We start from the raw sequence: 27,673 nt of genomic DNA, 5'->3' as shown, positions 1-27,673 counted from the left end.
ATACTACTAATAATAAATGTTTCTTGAACAGCAAGAAGTAGACTGGAGTAATCATGCTGAAAATGTAGCTTTGATCACAGGAATAAAATACATTTTAAAATATATTCAAATCGAAAGCAGTTATTTAAAATAGTAAAAATATTTCAAAATTTTTACTGTTTTTGCCTTTATTTTGGTGTGCAAGCTTGGTGAGCAGAAGATATTTCTTAAAAAAAATATTTAAAATCTTACTGTTCAAAAACTTTTGACTGGTAGTGTAATAATTAATTTAATAGTCCAATTAAATAATTCTACATAAAAATATTAAAGTTAAATATACAAAATACTGTATAAATTTAATCAAGAGTTTTTAAAGACTTTGTTGTTGAATCACTTTACTGACACAGTTTATTTATCTAATTATCTAATATGTATTATTATATATGGGTCAAAGACGTGATTTTATGTCCATAGAAAGCACATTAAATGTAAGTAAAGTGTCTACTTTTAAGGTTTCAAATAAGTTTTAGGAGAATAAAATGTCAAATTTTGGTTGAAATAATGTCACATTGTCATTCAGTGTAACACAATATTTATGTAAAAAATTCAAACGACATGCTTAAGAATAGGGGAGCATATTAAATTGTGTTTTAAATTAGTAAAAAAAAAAAAAACTTACTGACAAATGAGTAAAACTAGTGTAAAATTGTAAAAATGTAGAATTACAAATAATTTGTATTTGGGGTGAAAGAAATTAATCTTTTAATATGTCATAAACTGATTTTTGTTGTAAATATGCCTGACAAGATTGTTTCATTGAATGACATTTTAGTGGGTGTCTTCTGTAAATGAAGGAAAAATGTATGATATTTATTTTTTGCTCAGAAAAAAAAGCAATTAATTTGAACAGAAAAGTTTATTTATTTATTTAAAAAAAAAAAAAAAAAAAAAAGCAGTATTACACTTATTGTTTTTATGCTTAAACCCTTTTTCACCTTTGACCCATATTTATTATTATAGTAATTATAGCTACATTTGTTAAAGGTTCTTTATTGGAATCTATGATTTTATTAAAAACCTTTAACATCCATGGAACCTTTTTATTTCACACATGGTTCTTTATAGTAAAACTTATTTGGAGTATTAATGTTCTTCACAATAAGAAAAAAAAAAGTTCATTTAAAACTGAAAGGTTCTTCAGGGAACCTAAAAATTGTTCTTGTTTTACAAAAAGAAAGTTGTAAATAAAACAATTTTTTTAGTAAGTTTCACCAAAAAACAAACAAACAAAACTATTTAGGTCATTCTGCTTCAAAATTTCACATCTAATTAAATATTTTTTTGTGAAATTTACTAGCAATTTATAATTGGAAACAGTAAGTAATAGGAAGTCTTTTTTGTGGAGTGTATGTTTTTTATGTTGTTTACCTTGATTATATATATCATTGCATGTATGTCCATTTCTGATGCATGACAGATGAGATAAAAATGTTTTATGTTTACTGATTGTGTACTTGTTGAACAGAGAGACAGAGAGGGTGTGTGTGTGAGTGTGTGAGGCACTCTTTACAACTCCACCCCTCGGGTGAAATGTGACTGCAACTACAGCATGAACACTCAACTCCACGAGAGAGAGAGAGAGAGAGAGAGTGAGCGAGAGAGAGCAAGCATTATCAGAGAGGGAGAGAGCGTTTTACCACTGTTGAGTGTCGGCAGTGTCACTGCTCCTTTGAGCTTCTGGCAGTAGAGGCACCTCCACTCGCCCGCTCCACACATGCGACGGTAACCTCCTCCACTTCAGCCCAAACTCCACTTCAGCGGACTACTTCAACAGGACGGCTGCTTATCTGCCTTTTCTCTGGTGGTTTCAAGAGCTTTTCAAAAAAGTTCAAATGTTTTCACCCCCATCTCTCACGGACCAGTTTTAAAAGGGACTTTTTTCCCTCCTACATCTGCGGTTCAGATGTGTGGAACATGACAGATATGTTTGCTTCAAACTCTACAGGACACAGAATGTGCACGACTTTCGGGATGCCTGCAGGAGAGCTGAAACAGAATTGATGCTGTTGTTCAAGATTTGGAGATACGGCGGTATAAAATGCAAGATTAAACCAAACATCGTCATCTCAGCACCTAGCTATGTCTCTTTGCTGCTGCTTGTTTCTGAGATTCAGTTTGAAAAATTGCATGCCTTGATCTCTGAATACATGAAACATGAACACTAGCAATGCAACATCCAATGCGCCGTGGACTGATGGGCTGAATTCGTTCGTTCTGTTCGTCATGGTGATCATCATAACCATTATCGTCGTAGGTAACCTTCTGGTCATTATCGCCATCGCACGCACCTCCCAGCTGCAGACCACGACGAATATCTTCATCATGTCGCTGGCGTGTGCTGACCTCATAATGGGGATGCTGGTGGTGCCTCCGGGCGCCACGATCGTCGTAACGGGGAACTGGCAACTCAGTAAGACTTTGTGCGAGTTATGGACATCTGTCGATGTGTTATGTGTCACCGCCAGCATAGAGACCCTTTGCATCATTGCAGTGGATCGGTATATCGCAATCACACGGCCTCTGCGGTATAAACAACTTCTAAATAAGTGCAGGGCTCGAATTATCGTTTGCGTCATTTGGCTGGTCTCCGCTCTAATCTCCTTCGTCCCCATCATGAACCAACTCTATCGTGCGGATGACAAAAAAGCGCAAAGATGTTACGATGACCCCAAATGCTGTGATTTAGAAATAAACAAGTACTTTGCAATCATTTCGTCAGTGGTTTCGTTCTACATCCCACTGCTCATTATGATTTTCGTCTACGCACGCGTCTTTCTCATCGCCACACGGCAGGTACAGCTCATAGACAGAAACCGCTTGAGGTTCCAAAACGAGTGCATGGGGAATCAGGTGCAGCCATCGCTCCACGGCAACAACAACTTGCCATCGACATGCAATAACGTTGGAGGAACGACGGCGAAGCGGAAAAGTTCCCGAAGACGGCCGTCGAGATTGACTGTCATCAAGGAGCACAAGGCCCTCAAGACGCTAGGCATCATCATGGGCGTCTTCACGCTCTGCTGGCTGCCGTTCTTCGTGGCGAACATCATCAATGGCTTCGAACGAAAACTGCTGGACCAGCACATCTTTCGATTCTTAAACTGGTTAGGCTACATCAACTCCGGCCTCAACCCTATCATCTACTGCCGAAGCCCAGAGTTTCGTGCGGCCTTCAAGAACCTTCTTGGCTGTCCCTGGTTTCCCTTTCTGAAAATTAACTTTCTTTACAAGGGACTTCGGACTCGGTGTCCCTGCTTCCTCGGGTCTCCAGAGCCAGGAATACCTGGATCGTTCCCCACATTGCAAGAAACGCTGCCTGAGGAAGGGAGCAGCCAGAGCAGCTACAGGAGCGAGGAGCCGTCGCCAGGACCGCCGCACTCCAACGGCAGCACCTTCTTCAGCGAATTCTCCGAAGCCGAGGCAGAGTTGTGAGTTCCCATCTCTTCTTACTTTATTTTAGCACTTGCAATGCACGTGATCAGTTTTCTGATATTGTTTGCGTAAGGTCTGTATTGACAAACACTGAATCAGTGCCATGTCAGTAAGGACAGCTTGCTCTATATCAATTTCAAACCCGCAGTAATCATATGACCCAAAGTTGCGAATGCGCCTGTGACGACTTTTCTCAGGGGAGATGAAGACCTGTGAGAAGTGCGTCAAGGTTGAGCCGCTCCGGTGTTGGAGTTGTGTCGGATTACAGAGCGATTGAACGCGTACAGCGTTTCACGCAAAAATGAACGACTTGTTACGGTGGAATGTAAAACAGCCAGGTGAAGTTTGCGCAGGGGGGAAAAAATACAAGGCTTAAGCTCATAATTGCTTGTGTTTATAGCTGGGATACACAGAAACAAGCAGGCCAGTCAAACTTAATGCAGATGAAGCTTCCTCCGGGGAGCTACAACACTTAATGTTTTTGAGGCAAACTGGCATGAGGAAGAATTTTTGCTTCGGTTTGAGCATTTTGGCATTATCTTTAAAAGAACGTGTGTCAGAAGAAAGGTATGAGGAATGGATCAGGACACAAGCTCTAATATGAAAGAGAAACCATGTGCTCTAAATCTGGCCTTTTCTATTAAATGCTCAAGAGAACTGACCATTTTAAAAGAAGCAGACTTGCCCTTTTGTTTATTTACGTTGGACTTTAAATTTTTGACAATAGTTGAGTAACTTCTTTTAATAAAAAAGTCTCTTTTACCGTACAAATACTTCAGAGAGAAAAATGTGAAAAAGAAAACTAATATGTGAGATATCCTGTATATCATCATGAAATACACAGGTACAAAGAGTATTTAACTTATCTTTTGATTTTCACCTCAATGAAAAGGAGAAAGAATCATGCAGCATTAGAAATCAAAAATGGGAGAAAGAAAAAAGACACCTTGTAAATTTCAACCAAAATGACAAATAATCCAACAGTGTCCACAGGGACGAACAAACACTCCATTATTGTTTTGTTTTCTAATGCGTTTACACTAGTCTGTCAGATTTACAATGTAAATAGTGGGGTTTTATTCACATAACACGGTAGTTATTTTAATGGCTCACTGCAAGAGGCCAATTGTGAAGTAGTTGTTTTTTTTTTGTGGTTTTCAATTGTATAAACTCTGTTTCTGCAACACAGGAACTAAATACTTAATTTTGCACAACATATTTCCTTTAGTTAGATTATAGTATATGTATTATATGTTATATATATATATATATATATATATATATATAGAAATGTTAATTTTTAAAGAAATATGTCAGATGGATTTAGAGGCTTTTGCATCTGAACTCTTCATTTATATATATATATATATATATATTTTATTTTTTTTTATTTTTTTTTTTTCTCCCAGTGTTCTACAACGATCATGTCACAGATAATAGTAATAATTAAAAATAAATCAACATAAGATTTTATATTGACTAAAACTACTAAAACTACATATTGTTTTTGCTCTGTTTATAGAGGCATTTCAGGAAAGGTTTTTCCTAGAAGGGGGGAGACACACTTGACTATCACAGTACAGGGTTTAACACAGCTGTTACAGGGGTCTGGGTGGGCAAGCCCTGGAGACATTTTCTAGCCACAATGAAGTGGAAACAATGCACACGCATATGCATTTCACATCTAAACACAGTCATGTATGCCAGACACCACAGGAGAGACCTTTTCTTTAATCTTGAGTTTTGAGGAAATAATAAAAAGCGCACAATTGTCAACTTTCTCTCTTTCAAAAAAGAAAGAATTTTTTCATAAAATTTTTTGTTAGTTCAATACAATCCTGTTATAAACAGAAGGCACTTTTATTGTGCATTACAGATTTAAATCAAACTAAGCAAACCTACTGAAGCACTATTGCTAACTATTCATACGGCATTTTTAATTATAACAAAGTCTTAACTGAAACAAAAAACTGTTTTTTTTTATTTTATAAAGGACCGGTTTGTTTTATTTTACAAACGTAAAGCTAATTTTTCTTGAGGATGTGAAGTCTGAGCTGCTGAATCCACGGCAGCTTCATGTAAGGAGAAAAATGTTGCGGTGGAAAGCAAAAGGCAGAAGCGGAGAGAAAGGAACAACTTCAGTCGCAATCTCCAAATGCTTGAAGCAGCGAGTTCACTGGTGTCAGGTAGCCCATTTCAACAAACAAATCACATTATTCAGCGTATAGCTCACCAACATCCGAGTACATTGAGTAAAATTTGATCAGCCCTGTTATGTCTGAAGCCCTTTTACGTAAACTGTGTACTTTGCTTTTCGTACACCGTGACCAGGTCTCCAGTGAGTTTCATTAAACACGAAGCAGCTCGAACATTATGTCTAACACAATGTAATAAGACAAAATGAGCATTCTGAGTATTTTTAGTGTGGCGTATTATGAAGGTTGACATACAGTAATTCAAATAATGACAGATGGGAGATAATGGCAGTGTGTTTTGTTTAACGGGAAGTCAGCATTTTGCCACTCCATCCTTCTGATTGGTACATTTTGTGTTGCCGGCAAAAACACGCAAATGAAGCCACAATAAGTGCTTTGTGTTGCCCAGAACGGGTTGAGATGCTGTGTATGTGTATTGATTAACCCTCCTTGAGAAACAGCACTTGTTGCAATTGTTTTCTGCGAACAAGCATGAATTTTTATGCAATATGAATTTCGGCGGTGACGTCAATTGTATATAACTGCTGTAAAAGCTAAATACGGATTGATTGTTGTCTGTAAATTTGTTGCTGCCACCAAATTAACTTGTATGGGTGAGAACGAGGTGGTTTCTGTAGTGTTTTTGGCAAGTTTTAGGGCCCCTCTGTTGCTTCTCTGACACCCCCAGGAGCTGATAAACTTTATCACTGAAACGCAACACTTCCGCCTTTGAGGAGAAGCTGTTTACGACCTAAACAGAGCAAGCGCAGTCAGTGCTCAAACCGAAGGCAAAATAGCAAGCAAACACTTGTCACGAAACCTCAATTTCTGCTTGGAAATAAGAGATTAATATTTTGTTTCATGTCAGGATTTTAAAGACTTGCAAAAAAACTGCTCAGCTAACAAAAATAAAAACAATTAATTAAAATTATATACATACATATAGATATATAAATATTTATATATATGTATATATATATATATATATATATATATATAATTTTTATTTATTTTTTTAACTGAGCAGTTTTTTTTTTTTTCGTAAAGTCTTCAATATAATTTTTATTAATTTTTGTTACCTGAGCAGCTTTTTTTTTTTTTTTCATAAAGTCTTCAAATATATATATATATAGTTGTCAACATTAGAAGTGGATCAAAACCTTTCATTAAGTTTCACTAAGTTACCAAAAAGTATACCTGTTCTTGTCTTAGGACAACTTTGATGAACTTTTTTTGATCCACTTCAAATGCTGACTACTACATATATATATATATATATATATATATATATGTGTGTGTGTGTGTGTGTGTGTGTGTGTGTGTTTATTCATAGTTAATTTTAAAGCACACATTTAAAAAAAAATTACTCATGGTTCAGTGAGGGAGTCGGATATAAATGATTCACGGATTCAGCACTGTTTCATAAATCATGATTGACTCCTTAAAAAGAACCAGTTCATATGAGTCACTTGTTTTTGAATCAGATTTAACAGCTCATGCTACGTGGAGGAAACACTGGCGTAACCTTTGATGAAAATGCTCATTAAGGCACTCAAAGTGTTCCCGACTGTCACCAGTGGTGACTACATATTAAATTATTACAGCAAATTTGCATTTTCGTTTCATTTGCAACTATTTTCGTCAAAGTCTGGAGCCCCTTCTGTTTGATTTGGACTGTGTTGCTTGTTTTCGCATCATGGTGTTGATTTGTGCTTGATCTTGGCATATTATCGGCAAATATCAAAGGTCAGTAAACACAGCCGTAAATGCAGAAATTACTCCTCCAACACATTTGCATACTAAAGTCAAAGTCTGTTTTGATTGGAGCACGTCCAGTTGTTCTCCTGCTGATGATTGGCCAAAAGAAATAAACTGCGTTCACCTATCCATGCAAACTTAAGGTTAGATGGACACTTCAAAAGTAAAGTTTTGTTAGGAAAATAATCAAATGAGTTAATGTAGACGGAGACTAGAACATTATCTACGCTGCAGAGCATTACTCCATAGGATTACAATGTCCTACTTTAAAAAAGGAACAGTTGTTTTTTTGTTTTTTGGAAAATGGAACGGTTTAAATCAGGATATTCTTTCATTACGAGCAAGGCTGGAAATTTCCATTCGCCACGTTAAAAATGAATCGCATTCTACAAATTAAGACGTAGGTTCCATCTGATCGTGACTCCACTGATTTAAAAACCATTTGCCAACCGGGCTGTTACTGTATGGCTGTCTGACCCCTGTGTGCGTTTTTTCCTGGAGCTTGACTTTGCAAACAGGTGCTTAATCACTGAATAGGTTTATGAGGAAGGGCACAATACAGCTGACAAGCCGAGGCTGGTATAATGGCTTATCAGCTTCTATCAACTTCAGTGGGGCACCATGTTTCCACAGATCACAGGTTTATCGCCACCATCAGCTACTGGTATCGCTCTCTGGCTACTGTTGATCCTTACAAGAAAGGGGAGCTAAGATTGGCTCTTGATTGATAAATAACAGAGTGGCGTAACAGGTTCGGTTTGAGATCTTAAATCAAGGAGAGGCAGAATAGTGCGAGTTAAACACCTTTTTTTTCCCCATTTAAGCGACTAAAATGGAAGCCCTGTTCTGTCACAACAACAACAAAAAAAAGGTTCTGAATTGTGAGACATGAAATTGCAATTGCAAGAACTGTGAGAATTGACAATTCTGATTTTTTTTCTCTCAGAATTACGAAGTAAACTCACAATTGCGAGAAATAAAGTCCAATCCAAGTTTTATCTCACAATTCTGACTTTTTTCACACAGTTCTGACTTTTTTCTCAGAATTATGATATATGAACTCGCAATTGTGAGTTATAAAGTCTAATTTTGAGAGAAAAAAAGACTGATATGTTCTCTAAATCTGTCACAATTATATAAATATAAATATAAACTTGCAATTCTGAGAAAAAAGTCACAATTGTGAGTTTATACCTCGCAATTCTGACTTTATAACTCAAGCGCAAGTTATATCATGTAATTCTGAGAAAAAAAGTCAGATTTGTGAGTTAATATCATGCAATTCTATGAAAAAGTGTCACAATTGTGAGTTTATATCACAGAACTGCGAGTTTATATTATGCAATTCTGAGAAAAAAAGTCACAATTGTGTGTTTGTATCTTAGAACTGCGAGTTTATATCTCGCAATTCTGACTTTATAACTCAAGTGCGAGTTCATATCACGCAATTCTGAGAAAAAAAGTCACAATTGTGAGTTTATATCATTATAAAATATAATTATGACTTTTTATCTTGCAAATCAGAGTTGCATGATATAAACTCACAAATATGACTTTTTTTCCTAATAACTGTGAGATATAAACTTGCAATTATGAGTTATAAAGTCAGAATTGCGAGACAAACTCGTAATTCTGAGAAAAAGAAGTCACAAGTGAGATTATACCTTTATAAAATGTACTTGTGACTTTTTATCTTGCAAATCTAAGTTTTTCAATTATGAATTATAAAGTCAGAATTGTGAGACAGAAATTTGCATTTCTAAAAATAACTCAAGTGCAAGTTTATATCATGCAATTCTGAGAAAAAAAATGTCAAAATTGAGAGTTTATATCTTTATAAAATGTAGTTACTTTTTGTTCTTGCAAATCTGACTTTTTATCTCAGAATTGTGAAATACAAACTCGCAATTATGAGTTATAAAGTCAGAATTGTGAGACACAAACTTGCAATTCTGAGAAAAAAGTCACAATTGAGTTTCGCAATTCTGACTTTATAACTCAAGTGCGAGTTTATGTCACACAATTCTGAGAAAAAAAAGTCTTTTTATTTTATTTACGTATTTGTGAGTTTATATCACAATTCTGATTTCATTTTTTTAGAATTGCAAATGTATATCTCACAATTCTGACTTTATAACTCACAGTTCTGAGATAAAAAGCTATATTTGCAAGATAAAAAAATCACAATGAATTTTTTTAATCAGTGGCGGAAACAGGCTTCCATAGATTGAAGAGACAATAAAGCCACAAAAATGAAAGTAAATAAATAAATAAAATATGTTTTTCTTCCATTAAAAGCAAAAGGGAGAAATTTTGATGAAGGAATTGGTTGATCTTTTCCATGTAATTACAATAAATGGAGAATGAAGCTCACTGGAGCAGAAAATTTATAGTTTTATATATTATAATGTTATAGTGGTTTTACATGGATAAAACATACATAACTGTGAGTAATTAATAATTATACTGAATTATATGAATTTAAATTTTTAAATGAACCATTCCTTTCAAGCTTATGAAAGCCACATATGACATAAGTGTAATGACCATTAATATGTAAACAATGAATATGACCAGATGGCCTTTGGTTTCATAATAACGCTCGGATGCCGGCCTCCGAACATGTGCATTAAGCCATATGTTGTACATCAGCACAAGCATGCCTTCAAGTGATTGCTCTATCATTCTCAGTGAAAAAAGAGAACTGAAGCTGAAGAAAAAGAAAGATTGACCAAAAAAGTTCAGACAGAATAAGCAATGAGGTAATTCCCTGCAACAGGATATGAACTCAATATGGAAAAAAGCTCTTTTAGCCACAATATAGAGCAAATCAGTAAGATCTCGCCATCCCTATCTGCCTGCTACGAGATGACCTCACTGTTATTCTCATTTCGGGAGATCATCCCTTACTGAGGCCACCTGAGTCTAAGCTTAGAGCGGTTTATCAACAGAAGCTGCGGCATCAGCTCAGTTTGTGAAGGAAAACGTTCATTTTCGGGCATTTAAAACAAGCTACTAACCCTCATGTGCTGTTAAGACTGACTTGTTTTTCTTACCCCAGTGATGTATTGGTAAAAATAATAATACTAGTAATGTTTAGTTTAACCTTGCATTGTCACCTTGAGAGTCTTTCAGAAACTGTTAGGGCTGTCAAACGATTAATCACGATTAATCGCATACAAAATAAAAGTTTGAGTTTGCCTAATATCTGTGTGTGCACTGTGTGCAATTATTATATATATATACACACAGTATAAGTATACACATATTAATGTATACATTTAAGAGAAATGTTATGTACAAAACATTTTTATTTATATATAATATAAATTATATAAAACTTATAATAAATACATATACTTATGTATACACATATAGTGATGTAAATATTTCTTAAATGTATACATGAACGTGTTTGTATTTATATATACAGAATAATTACACATATAGTAGGAAAACTCAAAGGTTTATTTTGTATGTGATTAATCATTTGACAGCCCTAGTAAGTAAATAATATAATATATCAGAGACATATCACAAAGTTGAAATGCACTTTCAGAAATGTGACTGGTATCAGTAGTAATGTTTTTTTTTTTTTTTTTTTTTTTCTGCATGCATTAATCAAAATAAAGGTTTTTATAGGCATCTGTTATTCCATGTTCCATTTAACATCCATGGAACCTCTCCATTCTACAAATGGTTCTTTACAGTGGAAAAGGGTTCTTTAGATTACTCAAATATTTGAATAATACTACTATTAAACTGTTTTAATCACACTAAACTGCTACTGGGACCTTTATTGTCAGGGTCACATTGGCTTCAGCAAAAACACTGTAGGAAAATATAATAAAACAAATCAAATTAAAGCACTAATAAGAGTCTCTCTCCACACCAGTAAGACAGATTCATATGCATATTATACCACGAGTGTAGATATTAATCTATTAAAATGGTTTTGGTGTCTGTCCCCAACAGATAATGGGAGCATTATGTTGACAAAAGACTTTAATAATAGTAATTCTATATTAGCATAACACTTTTCTGGACGCTACCACTCAAATAGTGAGAAATATTCTTAATCGTGACCAATGCTGCACAGCAGAGTGGAGATATAAGAATCATAAAGCTAAAAAATATATAATGAATAAAATATAAGATATACACTACCATTTAAAAGTTGTTTTTAAAGTCTCTTTTGCTCACCAAGGCTGTATTTATTTAACCAAAAATACAGAAAATACTGTAAATATTTTTACTATTTAAAATAGCCATTTTCTATTTAAATATATTTGAAAATGTAATTTATTCATGAGATGCAATGCTGAATTTTTAACATCACTACTCCACTATCACATGATCATTCAGAAATCATTCTGATATGCTGATTTGATGCTTTAAAAACATTTATTATTATTATTAATATTGAAAGTAGTTCTGCTGCTGAAAACCTTAATACACAAATATTTTAAAACAAAAGATTTTAAGAAATTAGTAGCTTTATTTGGCAAGGATGCATTAAATTGATCAAAAGTGACAACTAAGGCATGTATAAAGTTACAAAAGCTTTTGGAATGTATTCGCTGTTCTTTGAATGTTCTATTCAAAGAATTCTGAGGGGAAAAAAATCATCTACATCTAATTATCAAATAAACAAGTCAGCCTTGTGTCTACAGCCAAATCACAACCAAGCTAATATTTTGGAACAACAGCACGCTTGCTTGCGTGATATTGCTTCAAAACATCTCAAAATACCTCTTGTCATCTACATGCATCAGGCTCCGCCGACATGCAGAACGTGTTTAATGATGCGCTGGCACGTCCAGAATATGGACGTCTTTATTTTGGAAAGCAAACATCCACTTTTGCTTCAGCACTGAACTCTGTGAACTCTACAAGTAGCAGACAAGTGAATTGGAGATCGCATTATAGATCCATTAAAGCTTATTACATGCGAAGTATCACAGCAGCATGTTCCGAAAAGTCATCTGAAACTTTGCACGCCGCCTCGTGAACGATAATTTGTTGAAACTGGAGGCCGAAAATAGTGCGATTCGAGCGAACGAGCTGGAGGATAAAAAACGAGGTATGTCACGGGGTTAAAAGGATAATGATTCAGCCTGTTGAAAAAGGATTTGCTGAGTGTCAGAAAGATGTGGTTTCGCTTGTTTTGGATGTCGTGCTGAGATCAGAGTTCTCCTCGTGCAGGCGAGATGGAGAGGGCTTTCAAACAGCGGGAGAATAATAACTCAGGCAGCCGCCAACGTCACATTCTGTTATTGAAACGAATACACGGTGCTTTTAAACCATCAGGAATAAAAGAGCGTAAAAGCCATGTCTGAGAGAGGACAAGTTGGTTCCTTGTAACTTGGAGAGGTTTTGCTTTCTAGAGAAGATCTAGGTACGGCCCCGTACCCATATCAACACCTTAAGACGCTCTGCAAACCTGTCACGTATGCAGCAGGCGAGGGGAACGGGGGCAATGGAGTAAATGTTTCCCATGGTTCATTTGCAACAAATAAAGCTCTTTTTCAAGCCACAAAAAGGAAATTCCACCAATTTTTCAAAATGTCCTCAATGTGCTGGCTTGACAAGGCCACTTTGTATAATTACAGGCACCTCACTAATCGCTGGTCATTTAACAAGAGCTTTGGAAAACAGAGAGTAAAAGAAAAGAAATACAACTCATGATATATGAAGGACGTGTCACATTAACTGAGCTCCTTCAGTGGAGGGCCTGTTTTTTCTAAAGCAGAGAGGTGTTCATTTTATACAGGCAATAAATAAAGCCAGCTGTGAAACCTTCTGATCCACCTGCTGGCTTTACCGCATTTACACTCTTAATGCGTTTGCAGACAGCAGCCCGAAGGCTGGATAAAACAATTACACACATGTACACTTGTCCCCAGGGAAGTGATAGTGTGCAGAGGATTATCTGTCATTATTTTGCTTAATTCTTAATGCTGAGAAACTTCACTGCCCTCAATACATGGTTTAATACGTCTGTTTATACTGTATAAACTGTATAAACCTATTTCTTGTTTTACAACAAAATAAATAAATAAAAAAGGAAATATATTTTATGTCTAGTATAGTATGTATGTTTAACTTTTAAATTTGTTAATTATAAAAATAAGTTTATATATTTATTTAAATATATACATATTTCTATAAAAGTTAATTGAAACTTTTTTTTCTTATTTCAACCGTAAACAATTTGTATGTTTTAACCCAATACAAAGTACTATAAAAAAAACAATATTGTCCATTTTGAAATTTAGTTTATACATTTATTAAATATAAATTAATTTATATATGTATTACTGAATATGCATATAGTTTATATTTTTATATATTTATTGAATTACTAAATAAAGTTTATTTAAACTTTTTGTTTCTTATTTCAAGCATAAACAATAATTATTTAAAAAAAAGAATTTTATTTATTTATTTTAATTATTAAAAAGAATTTAATACAAAGTACCATCAAAGCCAGTATTGTCCCTTTTGATATTTATTTTATATATTTATTAAATATATATTAGTTGATATATTTATTAAATTACTGAATAAAGTTTATTTAAATGTTTTTTGTTTCTTATTTCAAGCATAAACAATAATTATTAAAAACTATTTTTGGTAGTTTTTTTGTTTGTTTGTTTTCTTCTTTTTTTTTCTTTTTACCCAATACAAACTACTATCAAAGTCAATATTGTTGAATTACTGAATAAGTATATAGTTTATATTTTTAAATAGTTATTGAATTACTGAATAAAATTATACCGTCCACTTTGATATTTAGTTTATATATTTATTAAATATATATTCGTTTATATATTTATAGAATTACTGAATAAAGTTTATTCAAATGTTTTGTTTCTTATTTCAAGTATAAACAACAATTATTATTACTGTTTTTGTTTGTTTGTTTGTTTGTTTTTTAACCCAATACAAACTACTATCAAAGCCAATATATTTATGTATTTGTATATATATATATATATATATATATATATATGATATATTAGTTTATATATATAAGATATATATATATATATATATATATATATATATATATATATATATATATATATATATATATATATATATATATATATATATATATATATATATATATAAGATATATTAGTTTACTTATGCTTATTTCAAGCATAACCAATAATTATATTATATTATATTATATTATATTATATTATTACATTTATTATAATTACAATAATAAGTATTTTTGGTAGGTTTTTTCTTTTTTTTTTTTTCAAAATTGAATTGGAGATTATGAAAATTGACAAAATGGAAATTATGATGTTTTCTGGGGATTCAATGTAATTAATAACCATAATTTCATAATTTAAAATAACATTTAAATATTAACTGATAACTGTACACTGGCCATGTTTTGTACTCATTTCATGATAATAATGATTATTATTATTTTCATTGATTTTCATGATCAATAAACCTTTACTGTAAATTAAACACTTTGGATGAATATTTTTATGAGTAACAGCATCAGTACCGAAATACTTCAAGATCGATCCTCCCATCCCGAATTCAAGAAACAATTTTCAAAAAAAAACTTGTGTCTTATCTTAAACAAATGAAGCAAATCTGTTATTTAAGAATTATTCTGTTATTTAATTTATTTTCCCTGTAAAACAAGGCACACGCTACGGAAAAGAGTAGCTAATGTGTATATCTATTGATCTGGATCACATTTTGCGGTGATTCTTGTTTGAAGTCTAAAGCAGAGACATTGTCCATGAGAGAGATACTCAATCTCCAGCGGGATTGCAAATAAACTCACCAAAATTAGTTTAAGCTGTCATTGGCTCAGGGTTTAATTCAATCTATGGTGACATGATTTGCATAGCTGGTCGTGGATGATCTTTCTGCTCCTTTCTCAGCTGTGCTCAGCCCTCTCGTTTTGCCAAAACAGCTGCGTAATAAAGTCAATATCTCTGCATTTCCAAATTTCTCATGAGAGGCAAGAGTCAAGTTGCTGCCACATCAAAAGTAGAGAGGAGCAGCTGCTCCCGTCTCACAGACCACTTTGCCACATTTTTTATACGCTTATGATACAGTGCGATTTTTCAGTCCATAGCCAGCAGCGGCGCTGGATTATGGGCCATTTACGAGGTGATGACATTCACACCGAAGCCTCGTTCACACTGACCTAGATTTTATTGCTGGAGGTTGGCAAATGTCTGTTTTATTGGTGGCTAATATGTTGTTACTGCCACTGGATGACCTCATGTTGGGCATAGCTTTTGTACAATACTAAATATGATTTGGTAAAAACAAAAAAATCATATTTAAGCCTTACTGACGTGGCCGTGAGGGTTCATTTAAAAAAGAAATTCGCTATGCAACACCGATCGCAAGCTCTTCGAAACAAGTACCAGCACGGTTGTTTTTGTGTTTGTACTTTTCAAAGCTGAAAATCAGAGGGTGAAAACCTCAATGTTCTGCCCTGTAAGGCTTTCAGTCTGTTTTTAAAGTTTGGCCTGTGATGAATGTCTCAGAGGTATATTGTATATCAAATCAGTTAGCAAGGCTCATTCGGTTCAGAAAAGAAAGTCAGAGGAAAAAAATGCAGAACGCCTCTATAGGGCAAAGCACTGGAGGTCAAAGGGCAGCTCTGCGGTTCGGCTACACTACGATGCAGTAAAAATTGAGAAATCACTATAGAAACCGAATTGGCAGATGGGTCGAGTGGAAATATTTGTTCAAAGTGTTGTCATTCAGTTACCGATGTTGAAACAGCTTTGTGTCAGCGCTACCGAAATATTAAATAACATTTGACTGGGTTGGAATGGGATTTCTAAGCACTGCTTTTAGAAATATTTATTCAGAACGAACCTAAAAGGATAGTTCACCCAGAATCTAAATTCTGTTATCATTTACTCACCCTCGTTCCAAAACCTATATGACCGACTTCTTTCTGAGAAACACAAAAGAATTTATTCTGAAGAATGTTTAGTTTTGGTTCATGTAATGACAGTCAACGGGGTCCAAAAAATACAGGACCACATTGAATTTAATCGTATGGACATATCTTTAAAAAATAAGTGTGCTTCTTAGAAGGTCAAACAGGTTTAGAATGACATGAAGGAAAGTAAATAATGACAGAATTAAGATTTTTAGGTGAACTCTGACATTCTTGATGACCAAATATGCACAAAAATATTCTTGCTTCTACCAAAATATTAATAACATTTAAAGGGGTTGAAATAGGATTACTAAGGACTTCCTTTAGACATTTTTCTTCAAAACAAACCTATAAGAAGTTATTCTGAAGAACATTTCAGTGGTTTGGTTAACACAGTGAAAGTCAATGGGGTCCAAAATAACACTGGACCTATTTAACTCTTAATCATAAGGGTATATGTGACCCTGGACCACAAAACCAGTCGTAAGGGTCAATTTTGTGAGATTGAGATTGATACATAACATTAAAGCTAAATAAATAAGCTTTCTATTGGGACGATGTTTAACCGAGATACAACTATTTGAAAATCTAGAATCTGAGGGTGCAAAAAAATCTAAATATTGAGAAAATCACCTTTAAAGTTGTTCAAATGAAGTTCTTAGCAATGCATATTACTAATCAAAAATCACATTTACGGTAGGTCATTTGCGAAATATCTTCATGAAACGTGATCTTTACTTAATATCCTAATGATTTTTGGCATAAACTAAAAATCAATCATTTTGATCCATACAATGTATTTTTAGCTATTGCTACAAATATACCCGTGCTACCTGTTACTGGTTTTCCAGGGTCACATATCTTTTAAAATGTTATTTTGAAATACACAATAAAATAGAATAGAATAGAATAGAATAGAATAGAATAGAATAGAATAGATATCTCAATGGTTCTTTCTTTCTTTTTTTAAAAATCACATGTAAATTCATTTCCCAGTCACATTTTCTTGATTAAATGAACATTACTTGCACAATCAGAAGAAGAAGAAAAAAAACTATTATATTTTATATTTTTACAATAATAATGTAACCAACATTCTATTTATTAAGGCCAAATATGAATCACTTTAGTGTTTTTAAGCATCTTACATTTATTCCAACATAACTCAACAATTTAACAATTTAAACAATTTATTTTATTTGTGAACTTATGTTCAGCTATTCTTTTAATATTCTTTCAAATAATTCTTTTAACTATTTTTGAATTTACTAAAAACTACCCTTTAACGGCATTATATTGTTCATTCAGACTGATATGTGAATGCACACAAACACAAGAGGCGGGATTTATCGCATGAACCAATCACAGCCAAGCATAACCAGCCACATCCAATCATACTGTGATGTTAAATATGTACATATACATATGTATATGAAACCATCCGTCTTTAAGGAACAAGACATCTTGCATTTGTTCAAGCCATTCTTGTAAAGGCCTGTAATAGATTAAATGAAAAAGCAAATAAAACTTGTGAGAACATTTGTTGATTGTGTGGTCACATCTACATCAACCATGCCAGTACTGCGGTTTGACTAAGTAGATGAAATTGTATCAGCATTCTGAACTCTAACCTCAAGGCTTTACAGTTAATTTACAGTTAAACTGTGTAAATTAGATGGACAACAGGCACATTACGATGCTGCTGGATCTACAGGACTTTCGGTTCATATAAGAAATTTGGTACAGCTGGTATTGGAGCATGAAATGAACCTTGGAAGTGCTCCATTTTGCTGAATGATGAGACAGAACTACATCCATGGAAGCACATAATCGGAATACAACCTCTTATTACTCAAAATGACTACACAAACATTTATGTACACATTTAATGACACCAAATTTCCTTGACAAAAGAGATGGATGTGTCTGTGACAAAAAGCAAACAAACGCGGGCAGGATTGCCACGAATTTAGCTGATGGAAGAGATGATTGAGCTGAACTAGAGCCAGCTTGCTGAGATTGGATCATGTAGGGTTTTTTTTTTTTTTTTTTCTGAAGGAGGCCGTATCTGGTTGGAATGCTCAACAAAAGTGTCAACCGTTCTTGTCAAGACTTAGTTCCCAGTACAGCGCTCGCTTCCTTGATATTTGTCGAAAGCCTTTTCCTCCGATGCTGGACAATGTCACTCGTCCATGCTTGTCAGCAAAACATAGGCGTTTTTTCTCATGAGAAACCGAATTATAAATGGAGCTTGTTGTTCCTTTCGCTTGTATACAGCATCTCGAAGAAGAATTCCATGTACGGTACATGAAAGGCCTTCTGGACATCCAAAGACAGGTTTGATAAATGGGCTAAAGCTAAACAGGATACTGATATTCCACCCACAGTACAAGCTAAACCTTTCTATGTAGCCAGATATAAATCATGCTTTCCACTCCTGGTTTACATTTTATTACAATAGCGACCTCACTTTCCCTCAGGCAATGTGTGTGACAGGTATTGTGCTAAATAAACGGCTGTGATTCATCTAAAATGGAAACACTATGGGCAGTGAGGGCTAAGTGCAGTAAATCAAGGTGGAACTCAAGGGAGAGCAAGATATGAGACTGCGTTATGTTTTATAAACTCTATTTGTTTTTATAGGTGTGGTTAGTGTGGCTATTTTTAGTATGTTTTCATTTTTAGTATGAACATAAGAGTGAGAACATTATGACATTACGTTACCATTCTGGATTGGAAAAACAAGGTTTTCTAGATTTCAAATCGTGCTGTAAAATTTGATTTGATATGGTATGAGGTGAAAAGAAAGGAGTCTAAGGCCTTTTTCAGACAGGAAGGGAAAAGAAAATGTTTGTATATCCAAGATCTGTGTCTCTTTTTTACCTAATTATTCGGAACAGGAAAAAAAAAAAAAAAACACGTTGAATGTGAATTTTCGCAAGAACCTTTGTAGGTGGTTTGCATTTTAGTCTGAGTGAACAGATCAGATTTCATGTGCTATTTTTATCATTCATTGACCAACATGTTTCATCACATTCCCACCAGTCATTCATTTAGCATATTAAATTCCGCCTGAAATCAAATAAAGGTTTCTGTCATAACATTAGTTAATGAACATTTGGTAACAGTTTACAACAAGGCTCCATTTGTTTAACATTAACACGACCTATCATTAGCATGAACCAGCAATGAAAAGTACTTCTAAAGCATTCATTATTCTTGTTAATTTCAACATTTACTAAGAAATTAAAACCATGCATCTGTTAATATTATTTAATCGACCACAGCTAACGTAAACGAACAATTGTATTTTTATTAACTAATGCTAAAAAATATGAATAAATACTGTATTGTATTGCACATTGTTAGTAATACATTAACTAATAGGACCTTATTGTGAAGTTTGATCCATTTAGAATATAGTAACTTCAAATGCAATATTTGCGTGCATCATGGTTGCAGAAAACCCAGGAGAGATAGCCCTTAAAACCAGAGAATTACACGGATACGGTACAAAATAGACACATTTAAAAAGTTTATAGATTATATTCATTAGATGTAATTTTCATAATGTTCTCCGCATATTACAAGAGCTTATCACTCATGAATAAGCACTGTTATTCCACAAAACTGAAGTTAGATAGTGGGATAGTCTTACAGATCTGAAATAGGGATAACGGTTTTTGTGGCCGGAGACTATCTGGTGACAGAAAATGATGGTTTTCAAATGGTCTATGGAGCCGTGGAATAAAAGAATATAAAAAAAAAAAAGATAAATTTGATTTCATATTTCGAAATTCTGACTTTATTCCAAGATTATATCTCGCAATTCTAATACGGAAAAACTACTTATCATTCCCTCTTTTCCCCTCGGCTCAGAATAGGAGTTTATATCTCAAAATTCAAATGCCATCCTTGATGACTGTATTCTAACATTTATTTATTTTTTTTTGCATTCTAATTTTGACATCAAAAGGCACAAAAAGAGTTTTTTTCTCTTATTCCATGGATTTTACCCATTTACCTCCATTTGTTACCAGTATTTTTCTGCAACCACTATGAACACACATGTAACTGTGTAACTAAGTGATGTAACTGTGACGTCTACTCCAAATGTGTCTATAATTACTCACCCTCATGTTGTTTTAAAACCGTAAGACCTTCGTTCATCTTCTGAACACAAATTAAGATATCTTTGATGAAATCTAAGAGCTTTCTGACCCTGCATAGACAGCAACACAACTGACACGTTCAAGGCCCAGAAAGGTAGTAAGGACATCAATAAAATAGTCCATGTGACATCGGTGGTTCAACCGTAATGATATGAAGCAACATGAATAGTTTTTGTGCGCAAAGAAAACAAAAATAACGACTTTATTCAACAGCTCGTTTCTTCTGACATTCAAAGGAGCACCAAGATGGTTGAATCACTGATGTCACATTAACTATTTTAACAATGTCGTTGCTACCTTTCTGGGCCTTGAACATGTCAGTTGTGTTGCTGTCTATGCAGGGTCAGAAAGCTCTTGGATTTTATCTAAAATATCTTAATTTGTGTTCTGAAATTGATAAAGGTCTTACGTGTCTGATACAACATGAGGGATGAATAATTAATAACAGAATATTCATTTTGGGGGAACTAACCCTTGAAGTGTACTTAAAGTGTGTTAATAAACAGTAAAGTACACTTAAGTGGCTTTTTCCCCCATTATTATTATCGTTCTTCGGATGAGACGTTAAACCGAGGTCCTGACTGTCTGTGGTCATTAAAAATCCCATGGCACTTGGAAAGAGTAGGAGTGTATCCCCGGTGTCCTGGCCAAATTCCCTCCTCTGGCCTTTTACTATCATGGCCAATCCCCATTCATTGAATTGGCTCTATCACTCTCTCCTCTCCACCTGTAGCTGGTGTGTAGTAAGCGCACTGGTGCTTTTGTCCTGTGGCTGCCGTCGCATCATCTAAGTGGATGCTGCACACTGGTGGAGGAGAGATCCCCCCCATATGATTGTAAAGTGCTTTGGGTGTATGGCAATGCACAATGAAAGTGCTATAAAAATGCGCTCATTCATTCATTCATTCATTCATTATTGAAGGAGAAGTTCACTTCTAAAACAAAGATTCATATATAATGTACTCACTCCCTTGTCATTCCATTTTGAGGAAAACATTTCCGGATTTTTCCCCATATAATGGACTGATATGGTGCCCCGAGTGTGAACTTCCAAAATGCAGTTTAAATGCGGTTTCAAACGATCCCAAATGTTTTCCCTCAACTTTAAAATCGTCCTATATCGCTGTTTTACCTTTTTGTTACGGGTGTTTGATCTTCTTTGCATGTTCACTTTGCAAAGACTGGGTCGGTACTTCTGCAGCAATGTAGGATGATTTTGAAATGATTTTTGAAGTTGAGGGAGAAAATACGATCAGAGTTTTTCGACATATCCTAACTGTCTTGTCCCAGAATACAGTTAGGGTAGAATAGTAGAACAAGGCAGAATACTTGTTCAGGGAGAGCAAGATAAGACGTGTTTGAGATTAAAAAGCATTTAAATTGTATTTATTTAATGAAAACAACTGATCGTTTTGCTAGATAAGACCCTTTTTTCCTCAGCTGGGATCGTTTACAACCGCATTTGGGATCATTTGAAGCCACATTTAAACTGCATTTTGGAAGTTCAAACCCGGGGCACCATAGCAGTCCATTATGTGGAGAAAAATGGTGAGATGTTTTCTCAAAAAACATAAATTCTTTATGACTGAAGAAAGAAAGACATAAACATCATGGATGACAGGGGGTGAGTACAGTATATGTGAATTTTTGTTTTGGAAGTCAATAATATTCACAAGTGCACTTGTTTTCACAAGGGGACCTTATTGCAATGTAGTACATTTTTATATAAAATGAGGGCTTTTAAAGTGGAAAACTGGCAGGAAGATGATAAATTTGATGATGATGTGGCTGTCTGAAGAACATTGCGTTTTAATCAAGTGTGCAATGGAAATGAAATTCCAGCTAGGATTCTGCGCTGTTCTTTTCATTGTCCTCACGTGGATATAATTGGCGGCAGACAAGTAGAAGCTGCACATTCTGTCAGCGCATCAGAAACCAAAGGGTAAAAATACCCCTCGTTCCTATGATTCTTTATTATGTAATCACAAATGAATCCATAACACTGACAGAGAGCTGAATGTGATGAATGATTGGGGTGCCACCATGAAACAATTCTGATAAGCAGAGACAGCCAGCGGGATATAATAATAGTGCGGATATGAATATTGAAATGGAGAAAAGTGCAGTCTTGTCATGACATACATTCAATGATTAATTGGAATAATTACACTGGGAATAGAACACCCCCAATTTGAAAGTATAACATAACAGACCCCTTTGACCCCCATGGTGTCAGGTAACTCCCAAAGCTCTCTGTTTTAATGAATAGCTTTGTAAGAAAAACAGCAGTGGAAGCATGACAGGAGGGAACAGCTCGAGCTGACTTAGCGAGATCACAAAAACGAAGAAACTCAAAACGGGTTCCAGGTGGCCTTTCTGGGCATGGCAGCAAGGCCAGATGTGATTAAAATATTTTCAGGTCATCAATCATTGAAGTTGACCATGTTTTACATCTGACATTTCACTGGACCGCTTTCCCAAATAAAGCGGTGTCCAATATGGTGGCCAACATAACCATCTACCTTTACGCAGAAAAAGACATTTTAAACTAAATACACAGCATTTGAAAAGATGGGAAAATATTCAAATTTTTCACACTTAACAGCCTCTCGCAGACTAACCTGAAGGCACCGGCCAAACTCAAAACAGAAGCAAGCCTGCGCTGCCATTGACCTCCGCCGCTAGGGGTGAAGTGGCCTTCCGGCTGATGAGGCTAACGGCGGCCAAGGACAGGGCTATGTATTGTTTAATGTGGCAAGATGGACGATGAATCATGAAGATAATTCCATTTTGGATCTTGCAATGGAATATCAGCCTTGGCTGAATGTTGATGCAAATGTCAATCAAAGCAAATAGTGTTGGTCAAGGCTAGAAAAAACTAGTGCAACAGTGCAGTCAAATGTAAATGCATATCCCAGTCACATTTTATTGGTTAAATTAACATTACTGACACTATCAGAAAAAGAAAAGGAAAAAAAAAATCTTTATATATTTTACATTAACAACATAATTAATATTCTATTTATTAAAGGGGCCATCGGATGCCCATTTTCCACAAGTTGATATGATTCTTCAGGGCCTTAAGGAAAAGTCTATAACATACTTTGGTTAAAAATTCTCAATGGTTGTGTAAAACAACACCCTTTTTACCTTGTCAAAATCAGCTCTGCAAAAATCATCCCATTCTGGTCGAGGCTGCTTTAAATGCAAATTACCTCTGCTCGCCCCACCCCTCTCTTCTCTCTGTGGAGAGACGAGTCGGTTTATTTTAGCCGCGTTTAGCCACAAAACTTGATACTAGCACATTATTAGAAAAGGAGATCGCAAAGATTCATAAAAAAACCTTTATACTCATTTCTGCTGTAAGCGAAGCTGGATCATGAATGATTCACGTGAACATAGACGGATATATGTAGATCGGGAAGCGCATTCCCTTCACAAACAAATGTAATCCACTACATCTTCAGCAGCTCAGATGTCGGGAGTAAATGACAACCGCTACGTTCATTATTACATCCAGCAACACAACACCTCAATCGTTCAATCTGAGATATTCTTGTCTAACTTACATCCCTGCTCTGGCAGTGAAACAGAGAGGGCAGACTGTTACAGCTGATCTGAGGTGAGACGCTCATGTAAATCAACCAATCATCGTGGGAGCGGCCTCTGTCAGTGACGCCACAACGACAGGCATCTGAGAACGGCTCGATTTGAAAAAGGGAATATTATTTTTACAAATTAATTAAAAACCACTGCATATATATTTATCATTATAGGGTAGATTTGTACATACACTGCCAGCACACATTAATGTTCAAACAACATGTAAAAGTGAACTTAGCACCCGATGACCCCTTTAAAACCAAGTATGAATCCCATCAAGTTACTGTTTTTTAACCATTTTACATTTATTTTAAAATAACAACTCAAGGCAGTAATGATTTAATTAAACAATATTTCGGACATTCTATAATTAGGGGCACATTTAGAATTTGACAATGTGAAGAAAACACATTTTTTTCCTGTTTCTCAAAAACCCAAACATGACCTTACACAGCTGTTCTAAAACAATCTGTATTGTATAAAGTGCTATATAAAGGTGATCTGTAGGAATATGTGTATAAAATACCATCTATGTTTGCTACCGTCCACCATGTTACCTTCACTGGGTAACACAGTTGACAGGTAACTTAGTTTTACAGTTTTGGGCCTATACTCAAGAAGCAAAGAACTACTGAGCATATGGTATGTTTAGACATATATTTTCATAAACAAAATGTAAGTTTTAGTTAAATTGTCTTGTTAAAATTTACAGCAATAACACTTGTGTAACACTGTTGACAGTCAATTAATCCACTCTTGACACAGGTTTGCTAGTTTGACCAATATTAGGAGAAACAGAGAGAACATTACTTCTAGTGTTTCTTCCACATACTTCCAGAGGAAATATCATCATACTGTGCAAATTATGTGAGAATGGGTCAAACCATTCCTTTTCGAGTGGCGGTTTTTCAGTGGGTAACTTAGTTGACAATGGTTTTTCATTCACAAATAAAACTAGTTATATCACAATAAACACTTATTATTTTTTAAGGCACCCACATGTCTTGATAACCTGATCTAACTAAAGGCAAAACTATGAAATTAATTTATATTTGAGGTAATTTCCATGCTTAAATGCGGAGTAGAATGAGCAACTTTACAAAATTGGACTGATCATCAGTCATCAAAGCCTGGTAAATATTGGTCACAGACACAGATTTACTTAAATTTCACCAAGCTTATTACTCACTAAAAACTCACAGATCATGTTTTCATGCCATTTTAAATCTTATTTTGACATAACAAAGTGTTTATGTCCAAGTGTGTAAGTTGTTTACTTACTTTTTTTTAAAATTAGTCTCCCCGTTAACGCCATTATATTGTTCATTCAGACTGACTCATGAACACAAGAGGTGGGATTCATCGCATGAAGCAATCACAGCTGAACATAACCAGTAATTTTCAATCATATCGCAATCGAGGCATTGCCTCCTCTCACGTGACTTTCCCCCATTCATTCTCAGTTACCCCCCCAACAAACTCATTGCACGCTTTAGGGGGTCTGTTAAAATTCAGTGGGCTCATGGGAAACGAGAGAGATGTGAACTTATGCTATAACTTCACCTGCTGTTGGACAATGTTTCTTTAGAAAAATCAAGTGATTTATTCCCAAATATTTTGTAATGGCATTGTTTTATTTTTGTACTACTCATTTTTTCTCACTCAATATTTTTAAAGAGGCACGATTTCCCTTGCCTCCTCGGAGGAAACACCCCGATATATATTTTACTTACTGCAAGGTTTTAAATAGCAGTGTATACTGGTTTCCACAAACATATTAAGCAGTAAAAACATTACAAATACTACAAAAATGTTTCTAGAGCATCAAATTAGCATACATTTCTGAAGGATCATGTGACACTGAAGACCAGAGTAATGATGCTTAAAATTCAGCTTTGCATCACAGGAATAAATTAGATTAACAATACAATAACAATATTTCTTACACTGTTTTATGCTGTTTCTTAAACCTAGAATCTTTAAATGTGTCCGGTCATCTTATATTCCATCACGCTGCCCCCCTGAGGATGGAGCGGAGGGCCGGGCACTCTCAGAACATTTCTCATTTTGTTTTTTCCTCTTCCCTCAGATAGCACATAAATGCTGGGTATTGTTTATGTGTTCCTGTGGAGACATGTACAGTAGCTGAGATAGGATCAGAATCTCAGGCATTTAAAGCAAAAGAAAATAGTGGAGAAGAAGAAGAGGTAGGGTTTACAGCAGTGTAAAGAGGTTAAGAAGAGGCCACTATGACATGAGGGATGCTTAACTGAGAATATAGCTGTCACTCGGCCAGTCAGTCTTTATTACAGAAACACAGTGGAGACTGACAGTGGAATAAGATCGAGACATGTTGTAGACTGGTCTAAAACTTGCTTTGGTCATGTAAGGGATAATATGCGCTGTAAACTGCTGAATCCACAGATCCAGTCAATTTTAATTAGCAGAATGTCTACCATCTGCAACAGATTAACCATAAACCTGAAGCTTCATGCAACATATTTTTATGAGGGGGCACCAGTTTGCACTCTTAAGTCATTTGCTGCCCTAGGCAAGATGGGACATGACCAAAGAGAGAGAGACAGGGAAAAAAAAAAAAAAAAGTTCAAAAAAGGTCAGTAAGTTTTTTTTAAATGTTGTTGAAAAAAATCTCCTATGCGCATTAACGCTGCATTTACTTGATTAAAAAAACAGTAAAAACAGTAATATTGTGAAATATTTTTACTGTTGAAAATCATTACTCCAGTCTTCAGCATCTTCAGAAATCATTTTAATATGCTGATTTACTAAAGAAACATTTCTTATTACTGTCAATGTTGAAAACTTGTACTTGTACTGTTTTATTTTATTTTATTTTTTATTTTTTTTGTGGAAACTAATACACTTCCAGGATTCTTAATAAATGTGCATCTGAAATTATATTTGATATTTTTTACAACACAAAAGTCACTTTTAATAAATTTATTGCGTTCTTGCTAAATAAAAGTGTAATTTCTTTGTTTTTAAAAAAAGCCCTGTGTGTGTATATATATATATATATATATAAATGTGACATACCAGCATATTAGTGTGCAATGGTGCTTTAGATCTAACTTTATTTTCAAAAGCAAATGTCTGTGTCCCTTTAGTTTAAATGGAGGGAATCTGCCATATCCAACATATTTTTTAGCTAAGAGACCATAGATTTGGTAACTGGCATGCAACAAGGGAAGGGGGCAGTACTAGTCCATCCAAATAGTAGTTGACAAGTTAATGCCTTTTACAAGCCAGTGACTGTCAGACCAAGATTTGCATTTAGACATGCAGCCAGTGTTTTTGGCAACGTTTCCATTCATACTGGCTCTATTGGTGTGCACAGCTTTGACCACTTAAGTAAATGTAATATCAGACAGGCTACTTCTGAATTTCCAAACGTGGCAAGTTTTGTAACCCTAGAAGGTGACGTGAGTTTCTTTGTATCACAAATAAATAAATAATGACTTTTTCTAAACAATTTCTGTTAGAAACATACACTGTAAAAATGCTGG

General features: G+C 34.7%; 1 protein-coding gene across 1 annotated transcript in view; it reads left to right on the top strand.

Annotated features, from left to right (window-relative positions):
* The first annotated feature begins 1,614 nt into the window (after positions 1–1,614).
* adrb3a (adrenoceptor beta 3a) overlaps positions 1,615–27,673 on the top strand; it is a 29,865-nt gene continuing 3,806 nt past the window's right edge. The window contains exon 1 of the mRNA XM_051117517.1: positions 1,615–3,467. Within this exon, the coding sequence (XP_050973474.1) occupies positions 2,194–3,467 (1,274 nt within the window). The 5' untranslated portion in view covers positions 1,615–2,193. The remainder of the gene's footprint in view (positions 3,468–27,673) is intronic.

Source organism: Labeo rohita, chromosome 8 (assembly GCF_022985175.1).
Source record: "Labeo rohita strain BAU-BD-2019 chromosome 8, IGBB_LRoh.1.0, whole genome shotgun sequence".
In the NCBI taxonomy this organism is placed as follows: domain Eukaryota; kingdom Metazoa; phylum Chordata; class Actinopteri; order Cypriniformes; family Cyprinidae; genus Labeo; species Labeo rohita.
Note: the sequence above shows the minus strand (reverse complement) of the source record. Positions and strands in the feature narration are given on the sequence as shown.